The following is a 13,221-nucleotide window of genomic DNA, read 5'->3' on the forward strand; positions in this document are numbered from 1 at the left end:
GAGCAAAAACATTCCAAGTAGAGGGAGCACCCTATACAAAGAAGTGGAGTGGGGGTGGGGTGGGGTGGGGTGGTGGGTAGCAATAGAACAGGGTAAGTCAGGGCAAGCCTGGAAGTGGGACCTGGTAACACCAGTGGGGTCTACTGACTATTGAAAGTCTAAGAAAAGAAGGAAGGAAATCTAGATTTCAGTTAATTCAAGGGAAGGTGTATGTACAGCTTTCTCTCTCTTTGAATGGGAGGCTGACCCCGGTCTGTATCCCCAGATTGCCATGGAAGTCACTGGCAGGTGGGAGGAGAGAGAGGTCAGGTATCTACTCCTCTTCGCTCTCTTGCTGCCTGGCAGTGGTTCTGTCAGTGGCTGCATCTTTCTGACTTCAACTCCTGTCAGGAGGCCCCTCTTCGGTGGCTCTAGCTCTTGCTTTCAACTAGGCATAGGGGTGCTGATGGCTTCCTGCTGTTGTTAATCTCTGGGTGCCTTTGCTCTCTTTGTCAGCTCCCTCATCCTAGCTCCTTCATTCGAGAGCCTGTTCAAAAATCCCAGCCAAGATGCAGCCTGATAGTTAGCATGACTCCATTCAGCAGGCAGATGGAGTCCAAAGTCCACTGATCTGGCAGGTGGCAGGAGACACAACTAGAGACAGGATAAGTGGGGTCAGGGGTCTAAGCAAAGTGTCCGATAGTTAGCAGAGAAGGGGCCAGATTCTGGACACAAGTCAATCTTCTGAAGTGGAGCTTATTTATATGCTTCTTGTCTATGTTCCAAACTGGTCTCAGAATATGTTTGTGTGCATGTGGGGGTGGTGGGGGTGGGGGTAGGGTGGGAAGTGATGGGGTGTGTGTGTGTGTAAGCCTTGGGGGGATGGCAGGTAAGGGGTAGGGAGCAAGGCTGTTCTGAACAGACACCTAAAAGGTGGAGCCTTAGGATCAGCACACACCATGGTTAGCAAACATAATCCAGGCCCATAAACCAGAAGTTCTGAACTAGGATGAAGCACAGTGAAGACTGTGTGTTTGTGCATGAGTGAGTCCTGGTGTGCTTTTTTTTTTTTCTGAGGGGGAGGGGAGCTATGACCTCCCAAAGTACATTTCAGCCAACCCTTATGAGTGCTTGCTGTTAGTAACTGTTCTGAGGGCTTTACTTACATCAGCTGGTTAAGCCCTAGCAACAACTACATTAGGTGGGTACTGACATTATGCTAGCTTTCTCCACATGAGGTGAAACCCCAGGTCTCAGTTAGAAACCTGCTGAACAGGAATTAACCCTGGCAGCCTCGTTCCAGAATCTGCTGTCCCCACCACTACTCACTACTGTCTCTCTGCCTGACATTGAAATTGGTATAAAAGGAAATAGTGCGTTGGTGTGTATTATTCATCTTCACGCGCTCAGGACCTAGCACAATGCCTGGCACGTAGTAGATGCTTCATAATTATTTGTTGACTAAATGAATGAACTTTTGCTAGGCAATAGACGGCGTCTCAGAACGGAATGCAAACTTTCCTCGGTGGAAAGAGTTTCTGCCGGGCCCTTCACTCGGGTCCTAAGCGGAGCTTCTGGTTCGCATTTGCATGAACAGGTAAAAGCACAGCAAGCAGTGCCTGAACAAACCAGAAAAACAGCCCTCCGCTTCGGAGCCCCCAGCCTCCCTACCTTGCAGGGGCGAGCCAAGCCTCCTCAGCGCGATCGCGGGCCTTTTGCCCGCCTCGTCCCGCCTCTGCCTCCTCGCTCCGCCCCTCTCGTCGCACCGCGCCGGGTGGGTGGAGTGAGAGCCGGGGAGGCAACTTGGACTTTGCACCTTCAGGTGTGTCCTACCTCCCCTCCGAGCCACTCAGCCCTGCTCTGCCCTTCCATGGAAGGCGCCAAGTGCCCATTGGCCCGGGAAGAGCTGGAGCTCGCGGTGCTCGAGGGGCAGCCAGACGAGCAGACGCTGCTGAATGGAGCCGTGCAGGTCATCCCTTCCTCGGCCGAGGAGCTCCGCCGAGCCCAGGTAAGATCGTGGCTCTGGCGGTAACGCGCTGGCTGCGTGTTCTGAGCGCGCTCTGGGCGAGGATCCGGGCCGGGCAGGGGGGTTTGGCATCGGCAGGGAGTTTCGGATTTCCACCCAGCTCTTCTGGCGTAACAAACAGCGAGGGAGAGTGGCTGGCGTTGGAATATCCTGAATGAAACGCACTGGAAGGAAAGTGGTTCGACTTGAGCTCGCCGGATGACCCTCCGACCCCCGTGGGACCTTAGGAATTCTGGATGTGAGGCGTGGCCGCTCCTTTCCTCTGTCTTAAGAAGTAGAGGTGGTTTTTAAAAGTTAGGTAACTTTTACTTTAGTTTTTCAAGTTGGGAGAACTAGAATGATAGACGGAGGCCCCCCTGTCTTCAGAATCTCTTCTTTCTCTTCCCTTGCACTTTCGCCGATCCTCCCCTTACCTCCCTAGCCCTCCCCCCATCATCACCCACACGCGCTCCCCCACCCATCTCCCACTCTTTCTCCCAGCTCGGCTACTTGACTCCGCAGATAGGAAGAGGGGAGAAAACCTCAAGAGCAAGAAGGGTTTGAGGTGGTGGCGAGGGGAGTGATGGTAAACTTTCCCTGCCCAATTCAAGAAAAATAATTTCAAAGCCCTTATCGCAAAGAACCAGACCGGTCCTCTTACGCTTCAAAACCCTAACGCAGTCCCTGGTGATGTTTAGACTGAGCTGCCTCTCTGATTCAATTCTAGCAATGACGCTAGATTGAGCATTATTAATCTCATCAAATACTTGTAAAGCAGCAAAGACTTAGAATTTTGTGCCATCCACCTTCTGATGAACCCCCCAAGACTGGCTTGAGCTGTATATATGGTCCTTTCTAGGTCCCACTGTCCACCTTACCTCTTTGGCTGCACAACTCTTGCTTTCAGGGATAAACAGGAAGTTCAAAATAGGAGCGCATTGCTTTTGCTCCACATTGATTCCTGGAAATACTGAAAGTCTTTTTATAGGTACCCTGAGAGTAACTTGGTACCTTGTATTTGAATGAAATATGAGCACAACAGAAGAATGAAGATTGAATGAAAATGGACTGGCCACTACTGCAGGTGACCACAACCACGGACTTGCTGTATGGCAGGCAATGCCTAGGCAGCATCTAGGAGTGGGATCTGGGAATACCTGCCTCAAGTTAGATGCATCCAGAACATCCCCAAGACTCTAAGGTTTGGCTCTGACTCCAGAGATCCGAGTTCTGGTGACAGCTTCACTACAAAAAAAACATGTGCCCACGGGCAACATGCTAGCGTCTGTATTTTCCCAGCTGTTGAAGGGTGCTAATGTAATGTGCCCACTGGGCTTCGGTGAGGACTGGGGATGCCTTTAGGAACATGATTGAGAAGTAGAAAATGCTGAGCATATACATGTAGGGTATCAGTATTTTATAATTGTTTAATACCTACCCTGTAGCTATTACTCTTTCCTGGTCTAATTACTTCCTCCTAAGTCAGGTACGGACAGATCCTAGACTTCCTTGTGAGTTAGCTTTCTAGATCACCGAAAGGAAAGCTCTAGTGAGCAACTGGAAGGAGTGAAGTGAAGGTAACGTTAACACAGGAGGGCATTCTAGAGATGCTTGAACAGGAAAAGAAATTAAAAAGAAGGGGAAAAAAATTTCCCTCACTAACATGTGTTAGTCATTCTTTTTGGTTCTATAGAATAAGTTGAAGTGCATTTCTTGAAAAGTCAGTTAATGTCAGGTGTTGACTAGCACACACACGAGGTGTGGGCACTTGAGTTTTGTGTGTAGGTCTCTTTACACTCTGTGTTGAGTTACAGTTTTAAAATGTAGCTTAAGTCCATGTGTTTTCATTAACCTTATGTTTTGTACCTATTGTGTGCCATGTTATTTGGATGGATAAATGCATTTAATGACCACAATAAACCTAAGTGGAAAGTGTCAGTATTCTGATTTGACAGATGAAGAAACTGAGGCTCAGAGGAATTACCTGAAATGATCATGTTCACACAGTGGCGGTTCTGGGGTTTATGAACTCAGGTCTTTTTAGTTCTCAAACCTATTCTATATACATGTAATATATATAATATATAACATATGTAACATTAATATGTATAATTTAAAGATAATTTATACTTGTTTATAATTACCTACATTATAAATTGCATGTTACTATTTTCTATAAATCAGGTAATTGATAATTAGGTAATTTAAGCAAAATGTGAGGAGTTGAGTAGCACATCTGGAATGATGAGAGGTTATGGGTGGATGGGTAGATGGGTGAGGGGTAGGGAACAGTTCTGGGATCATTGGGAAGAAGACATCCTCTATTGTGGGTATTTTCCTGCTTGGAAGTGCTGGCTTAGGGGATTATACAAAGGCAGTTGGAAGAACTTCTTTCCTTTTCTTTATCTGGATTTGGGGTTTTAGGAAAAGTAATACAAGCCACTCAACTCTACTTTGCCTGCCATCACTGTAAACGAAGCAATATTGTTGACTGAAAAGTGAGAAAGATATTATGGGTGATAGAGTGAGACTGGTTTTCTATTATGTCTCATTACATGGGCTCTGACCTCAGTTTCCAGATAGAAGTCTGAGGGATGTTTTAAGTGATGACAGCATCATGAGAATATTAATCAACCAGTAAATTGATGGTTTGGAGGCAGGCAAGATTTATTTGAATGGGCTAGCTAAAAATTAGCCACTTTGCCATACCTTGGATAGCTGTTTAGAATTTAGGGCAAGAATAAATTGGCTCTTTTTTGCTTGGATCAAAGTGAATTAAATCACACCATGAAGATGACAAAGTATAGGTTTTCCTGTGTGCTAAGAAACTTTTCCTTGATATCTATAATAACTGCTCCTAATTGAGCCAAAGAGAAGAAAAGCGTTTTAGATCCAAGAGGTAGTCCTCCCATTCTTGCAAGATCCTACACCATGGATTTAGATCCTGAAGTGAAGAGGGATGCATCTATCTGAGGAATGTTCAGAGGAAAGCCGTGAAAACCCTTAAGCCCTATGATGCTATCATAGAATGTAAGATGCAGTTTGGAAAAATCTCTGGAAGGCACCCTGCCAAAGAACCTGCCTGAGTGGCCTCTCCTAGTGACCTAGAATTTGGGCAAGAGAGAATGAAGAAGCCGGAGAAGGAGGCAGTGTGTCTTTGTGATCCAGTTTTGAGGGGAGACTCAGCACAAATCTACCATACCCTCAGAGCATATTGGAATCTCCTGGGGCACTTCTAAAAACACTAACTCCTTAGTTGAATCTAATGTGAAGATGGCTGAGAAGTGCTGTATTCTATGGTTTGGTTGGGATTGGCTGAAGGGCCATGTTATAATGACCTGAAGTCTGTTACGATTAATCATGCAAGGGAGAGTGGTCAGTGGTCTCTCTCTTGGCTTTGGGCTGACGGGAAGAGGCATTTCCTGTAGATGAGGGCTGTGTAATTCTGGGCTGAGTTCCTCTGGGAAGTCATGGAGTGACAATCTTCCCATTCCACCCCAGTCCTAGTTTATAATCTTTAAGCGACAGCGTAAGTGAAGGCACAAGAGGCCAAGAGGTGCCATGAAACTCATACAGTGCCTCGTTTGAGACTCCAGATCATTCTTCTCTGCACTCATCTTTATGGTTCTGGCTGTTTCTTATCTAAGGACTAAAACAGAACTAGATCTTTTTTGTCTCAGGGGCTCTTAAAATGGAGACAGACATTTTCTGTTCTCTGCCTCATGAATTCCTAATACTGGGGCTCCTTTTTTTTGTCTTGTTTCTTATGGCTCCCTTGGCTTTGGTGGCTTTGGGACAGTTCTGCAGTGTTTGGTTGGGGTAAGAGGTTGCTCTGTCCCTGGACTCCAGAAACACACCTAACCTGGAGGGTTTTCCTCTGTCCTGATATCCTCAGGGCCTTTAATCCTCTCCTCACACCTCACACCTGTGGCAGGCTGGGCCTAGAAGCCAGGGGAAAGTGCACTCAGGGGATCCAAGATTGAACCCTACTCTAGGATTTCTCTAAGTATACTCTTAAAAATCTTGGAGCTCTCAATGACTAAGCAACATACATTTATTAAATTTCTATTACCTGCATGAGGTACAAGTATGGGATATAAGAACAGGTAGCTAAGAACCAACCCCTCCCTCTTTGTGGTTTCAATTTACCTAGGAAGATAAGGCCAGTATCTGTTTGTATTTCAGCATGAAACTAGACAAGGCGGACAGCTCACATACTGGGAGATCTCTCCGTGGGCTGGGCTGGGTAGTAAGGGAGGCCTCCATAAAAGGTGACGTTTCACCTGGTTCCTGAAGGATGGCTAGGCCTCAGACCAGGTGTCTGAGCCCTGGTGTTTCAGATTGAATTGTGTCCTCCAAAAAGAAATGTTCAAGTCCTTACCCCTGGTCCTGTAAATGTGACCTTGTAAGTGTCAATAGGATCTTTGTAGATGTGATTAAGATAAGGCCAAACTGGATTAGGGTGGGCACTAATCCAGTATGACTGCTGTCCTTGTAAAGAGAGGAACTTTTGACACAGGCAGTAAAAGACAGAGAGAGGGACAAAGAGAGAGGGATGACTTTGTGACAGATGCAGAGATTGAGTTATGGATTGCTGGCAAGCCAACCCCAGAACTCTGATGATGGAGGAAGCATAACCTCGCCAATATCTTGATTTTGGGCTCCTAACTTCCAGAATGGTGAGACATTAAATTCCTGTTGTTTACATCAATTAGTTTGTGGGACTTAGTGGGACTTAGTTACAGCAGCCTGGGCAAACAAAGACACTGGTAGAGCAATTTATTCACCTTTGGAGGTTTAAAAAGACAACCAGGGTCTGTCCCGACCTCCCCTACAATCTGATCCACTAGGTCCTGGGTAGTCTAAAATCCTTCCCAGGTGATTCTCATGTGCAGCCGGGCTTGAGAATCTCTAATTTAGAAATTTTGAAGTGTAGTCCCAATGTGGCCTAACAGTTTCCTTTCTGATGGCAACCACCAAAATAAAGAGAGGAAGTCAATGAAGTGTTGATCCAGGGTGTCTCATAAAGTGCCTGCTGCTGCAAGCACTTTACTGGGATTGGGAACTCTCTAAGTACTGACTAATGATTGCTCCCATTTGGTGAGTTCCTAATATTTGCTTATTTTTTATTTTTAAAATTAAAAAAAATCAAAATCTTTTCCAAGAAGTTATAGGTTTACAGAAAGAATAGAGTTTCCAAATAGTACCTAGTTTAGTCTGCTAGTGCTGCTGAAATGCAGATACCATAAAATGAGCTGGCTTTTAACAATGGGAATTTATTAGTTTACAAGCTTACACTTTTAAGCCCGTGTAAAATGTCCAAATCAAGGCATCATCAAGATGATACCTTCTTCCTGAAGATAGCTGCTGGTAATCTGGACTCCTCTGTCAGATGACAAGGCACATGGCGGCATCTGCTGGTCTCTCTCTTCTCTTCAGCATTTCATTGCTTTCAGCTTCTGGCTTCCATGACTTTCTCTCTTGGCTTTCTCTCTGTCTCTTTCTCTGAAATTTTTCCTCTTATAAAGGACTCCAGTAAGAGGATTAAGACCTATGTGAGGCACACCTCAACTGAAATAACCTAATCAAAAAGTTTCTTTTACATTGGGTTCACACCCACAGGAATGGATCAATTCTAAGAACATATTTTTCTGGGATCCATAAAGCCTTCAGACCATCACATTCTGACCTCTGGACCCCAAAAAGATGTGTTCTTTCCTTATGAAATACGTTCATTCCATCACAATATCCTAAAAAAATTTTTTTTAAATCATTTCAGTAACAGTATTAAGTTCAATGTCTCATCAAAATCAGTTACAGATATGGACTGTCCTGGAGAACAATTCTCCTCCATCTGTGGACCTGTGAAACTTAGAACAAATTATCTGCTTCCACTATACAAAGGAGGGCAGGCATAGGGTAAACATTCCTATTGCCATAGGAAGAAATTGGAAGGAAAACAAGGGTCATGGGTTCCAAACAATTCTGAAATTCCAGGGCATATTCCAGTAGATTTTTTTTTTTTCCCAAAGAGAGAAAGAATTTATTGCTATGCAAAAAGCAGATCAGCTGGCCTATCAGCCCAAGAATCTGTCTTCCCCAGTCTAAGGATATATATATATATATAAATATATTTATTGAGATTGTTCACATACCATACAACTATCTAAAGATAGAAAGTGTACAATAAATTGCCCATGATACCATCATACAACTGTGCATCCATTACCACAATTAATTTTTTTTTCAATTTTTAGAACATTTTCATTACTCCAGAAAAGAAATAAAGACAAAAAAAGGAGACTCAAATCCTCCCATACCCCTAACCATCCCACCCCCTCCATTATTGATTCATAGTTTTGGTATAGTACATTTGTTACTGTTGATGAAAGAATGTTAAAATACTACTAACTGTAATATATAGTTTGCAATAGGTATATATTTTTTTCCCTATATGCCTCTCTATTATTAACTTCTAGTTATAGTGTCATACATTTGTATGAGAGATTTGAGAGAGATTTCTAATATTTGTATAGTTAATCACAGACATTGTCCACCACAAGATTCACTGTCTTATACATTCCCATCTTTTAACTTCCAACTTTCCTTCTGATGACATACGTGACTCTGGCTTACCCTTTCCACCACCTTCACATACCTTTCAGCACTGTTAATTATTCTCACAACATGCTACCATTACCCCTGTCCATTTCCAAATGTTTAAGTTCACCCTAGTTGAACATTCTGCTCATAATAAGCAAACACTCCCCCTTCTTTAGCCTCATTCTATATCCTGGTAACTTATACTTCATGTCTATGAGTTTACATATTATAATTAGTTCATATCAGTGAGATCCTGCAATATTTGCCTTTATATCTGTCTTATTTCACTCGATACAGTGCCCTCCAGGTTTCTTCATCAACCCCTTTCTTTTAAGATGGTTTTGTTCACACACCATACATTCCGTCTTAAGTAAACAATCGTTGGTTCCCTGTATAGTCAACGTATTTATATATTCAGCACCATTGCCACTATCTATATAGGGACATCTGCATTTCTTCCCCAAAGAGGAGGAAGAGTCAAAGAAGGCAGAGAGACAAAAGAAAAAGAAAAGAGAAAGAGGAAAAAAAAGAAAAAAAAATTACAGCCAGAAAGCAACAAAAGGAAAGATAACATTAACCTAAAGTAGAATAAAGAGTCAGACAACATCACCAATGCCAGGAGTCCCATATCCTTCCCCTATCCCCACCCCACCCCCACCCCATATGCATTTAGCTTTGGTATATTGCCTTTGTATATTAAAGGAAGCATAATACAATGTTTCCATTAATTGTAGTCTCTAGTTTGCATTAATTGTATTTTCCCCCCAATCCTACCCTATTTTTAACACCTTACAATGTTGACATTCATTTGTTCTACCTCATGTAAAAACATATTTGTACCTTTTATTACAATTGTAGAGCACCCTAGGTTTCCCTGAGTTACACAGTCCCAATCTTTATCCTTTGTTTTTTGTTCTGGTGTCCCACTCCATTAGATTTTTTTTTTTTTTCTGATACGAAAATATATTTATTCATAATATCCTGTTGAACAGAGGAGAAAAGAGTTTTAAGTTAGAAAAACATGTACAGTCTAATCTTATTTTTTAGAAAAGTTGCTTAAGAAGTCATGTGAAGGTGGAAGTCATTGTGACACCTAAATGGCAACTGTCAAAAGTGATTCAGAGTAATTTATCATTCCCGGCTCCCAAACCCTGGGAAAATGGCTGGCACTGGTATCACTCAGAAGGCAGTCTTTAAACTGTTTTAAAATTCTGCAATAAAATCAACCATTAATTTCATGTTTATTTTATACAGGATCTTTGACAAGTTTATCAGTTTTTAAATGATCAATTCATAACATTTAAAGACAAATTTTCCTCTCAACTAATGATTTTCATCCTGCAACCTATAGTTCAGCTTACCAACTTTTCTCTATAGCCATTTTTCATTTCACAGGATGTGAAATATACAATTATGTATTATAGACAAAAATTGTTCGTTTGTTTTCAAATGATATCTATAAAGAGTAAGTCAAGTTATCAAGCTTACATAAAACTATACTGCACCAATATACCAATATAAATCTCAATTTTCCAATCCATTTATCCCATTCTGTTAGACAGCAGCACTAAGTAAATTCTTACCGCATATACCTCCAAACACCTCTACTCTTTCCCTGTGCCATCATTTTGACACTTACATAAGAATACCTCAATTCAGCAACCAAATTTTTCAACTGCTGTTAAATTAAATGGTGATACATCAAGAACCCAATCTTAGAAGAGTTTTAACATATTAATAGAGTAATACATTATTTACCTAGACTAAATGACTGTGCCTTAGTTTATAAAAGACAAAGATGGCCACATCAATTTAATTCCATATATGATGCTACCTATTCAATTTATTTAAAATTTTAATAAACATAATAATCAAACTAGTGCTCCAAACTTATGCTGTTCACATGGAAAACACTACAAGAGAAGACACAAGAGAGACTGCCTTGCAATAAGAGGTACATATTCCTTCTACAGAGATGGAGAAATAAAAGGACAAATCTAGTTGTCTGAAAGGCAATTCACTGTACACATTTTATTTACAGTTTTGTACACTGTCTTAATATGAACGGGACCGCTTCTCTACTTGAGCCATTTTAACCAAAGCAAAATAACCTACGTAATACAAAGTGTTAAAATACAGCATAAAGATACAAAAACAGACATTCTAATTCTAGTTAGGAATGTAATTATGATGTTACATTTTTAAAAATCCACAATTATGTTTAGGAAATCACACAAACATAGATCACTGATTTGAATGAAACGCATAAATTTGTAGCAAAGCTTTGTAGTTACAAAAAAAAACAAAAAAATTACCAAAGAATGCACAAATTAATGTTTATTCCACCTTTGTGTCATATTCCTGGATCCTTCACCAATGTTACATGAAGAAAAAAACAAAAGCAAAACAAAATGAATAACTGAAATCAGAATCACTAATGTTATCAAGTAGGGAAACAAACAAATTAAAATCTAGCAGCCATCAGCAAGAGTACAGCAAAGACAATGCTGTAAAAAGAAACAAAGAAAATTGCTAGAAAACTGTATGCATCATATTCTTCCAAACCAGCAAAATATGCTCCTGCATACAATGGAACATTGAATTTTTTTTCCTTTAAGGTATAGAAATGCCAAGTTCTTTTTTGAATATAGTGGATGGGTAAATGTGTTTGTAATGTAATTCTACTAAGCTATTACAGAGTGGGCCAAGAACACATTTATGGATTCTGGGGATGATGTGTACTGTAATTCTTTGATTAGGTAGTGGATATGCTAGCCAAAATTAAAAAAAATAATAATAATATATGAACACAGAAGTACAAGACAAAGACGAATGAGACTTCTCTTATATCTTAGCAACATTTAGATGGAAATCAAATTTAAATGCAGTCCACTCTGCTTTTGAAGAGGCTTTGGTTCAGCTTCCAAATCTCGATTGCTTGATGCAGTCTCCTATGAAAATACTCAGAAGGTGTCTTCTTAAACAACAAACCTATTTTTAGTGGTGGAGCCGCTCTTAGTAGCTGTGTCTGCATGGGACTGATAACCAATCACTATCTTTGGAGGAAGTCCTAACCTTTCCTTGTATACCCTCCCTATATGTGTAACAGCTGCTCTGTTTTCACATTCAGTAGTCCATATTGCTATCTTATCACCTTTAGTTCTAACATTAACAACGGCTCCACATACATCATCACTGTAGTCATCAAAAGATTCTCCAATAAGGCACTGCAGTGTCTCTAGCCAAAAGCGATCGAGGTCACTTCGTCTCTGCTGTTTGTTCAATGTAATTAGCTATCGTCCTCCTCTTTTGTTTTTTTCATCTTCCCACATGGGCTCAATACCATCCTTAAAAAGTGAGTAGTCACAGCCAGGCATTAAATTACTAGACAACTGGATATGGTTGTACAGAGCCCAAAAGTCTTCAACAGTATCAAATTTAGAGATCAGTCGAAGGTTTGCTTGCCAAGTTTTGCTTTTATCATTTTTAAAAAACCAAAGCGCCCATCTGTTCTGTAGTGGATGTTTAATATAGTGTTCTGGGTTAGCAACCTCCTGATTAGATTCTGTTTTCTCTTCTTCTGTAGGTGGGGGATTAGGAGTTGGGGTGGTTTCCGGTTCCACAGTCGCCATCTTAGATCGATCTGTCCATTAGATTTTAAGGTCTGAGAGTCATCTATAGAAGGATTCCTTGTCCTCAGGGCCTAATGGAGTGGCAGCCCCACCCATTGCTAGTGCTTGCACAGTTGCCATACTCTTGGCTCCCTCTTATCAAGCAGCATTGGGGTGGTGGCTGAACATTCCCAAATCTCTGGGGTTTAGGCTTAACCCCCTCAGAACAGCGGAGTGGTGGCCAGACCCTCCCCAACCCCTGGGGAATGCACTCCACCCTCTCTGAAGACTGCAGCACTCTTCCTGAACATTGGGGTGGAAGGCTCGCTCTCTGCAACCTCTGGGGCAAACACATCCTTTCCACACACATGGGTGGTTCCACTCTCCTGGCCCTAGGTGTCTTTGCCCCAGGCCTCAGCTTCTATGGTTCTGCCTTTGAAGTCATTTTTCCTTCAATCTGTCCCCTTTCTGTCCCTTTTAGTCTGGGCTGGCTGTGGTTCCATTCATACAGATCTCACAAAAAAGCTTATCATTTTCTCATGCAATACACAGGGATCCAACTGTCAGACAGTAAGACTGTTCCAGTTTGCTAATGCTGCCCATTATGCAAAATACCAGAAATGGATCAACTTTTATAAAGTGGGTTTATTTGGTTACAAAGTCAGAGTCTTAAGCCATAAAGTGTCCCAGCTAAGGGGTTACTTTCACTGGAGGATGGCCATTAGTGTCTGGAAAACCTCTGTTAGCTTGGAAGAATCATGGCTGGCATCCGCTTGCTCCCAGGTTACATTTCAAAATGGCATTCTCCAAAATGTTGCTTTTGGGGCATTTTGTCCTCTCATAGCTGCATCTCCTCTTCAAAATGTCAATTTCAGTTGCTTTCAGCTGTCTGTGTGTTCTTCAAAGTGTCCCTCTTGGCTGTAGCAAGCTCACTCCTTCTGTCTGAGCTTATATAGTGCTCTGGTAAACTAATCAAGGCCCACGCTGAATGGGCGGGACACCTCTACGGAAACTATCCAATCA

The 13,221-nt window shown here is 41.9% G+C and overlaps 1 protein-coding gene and 1 pseudogene across 1 annotated transcript in view; one reads left to right on the plus strand and one right to left on the minus strand.

The window, feature by feature from the left end:
• The first annotated feature begins 1,785 nt into the window (after nucleotides 1–1,785).
• C1H3orf52 (chromosome 1 C3orf52 homolog) overlaps nucleotides 1,786–13,221 on the plus strand; it is a 56,000-nt gene continuing 44,564 nt past the window's right edge. Inside the window, exon 1 of the mRNA XM_037835329.1 lies at nucleotides 1,786–1,987. Within this exon, the coding sequence (XP_037691257.1) occupies nucleotides 1,850–1,987 (138 nt within the window). The 5' untranslated portion in view covers nucleotides 1,786–1,849. The remainder of the gene's footprint in view (nucleotides 1,988–13,221) is intronic.
• On the minus strand, nucleotides 11,553–12,227 carry LOC119533260 (annotated as a pseudogene).

Source organism: Choloepus didactylus, chromosome 1, assembly GCF_015220235.1.
Source record: "Choloepus didactylus isolate mChoDid1 chromosome 1, mChoDid1.pri, whole genome shotgun sequence".
Lineage (NCBI taxonomy): Eukaryota > Metazoa > Chordata > Mammalia > Pilosa > Megalonychidae > Choloepus > Choloepus didactylus.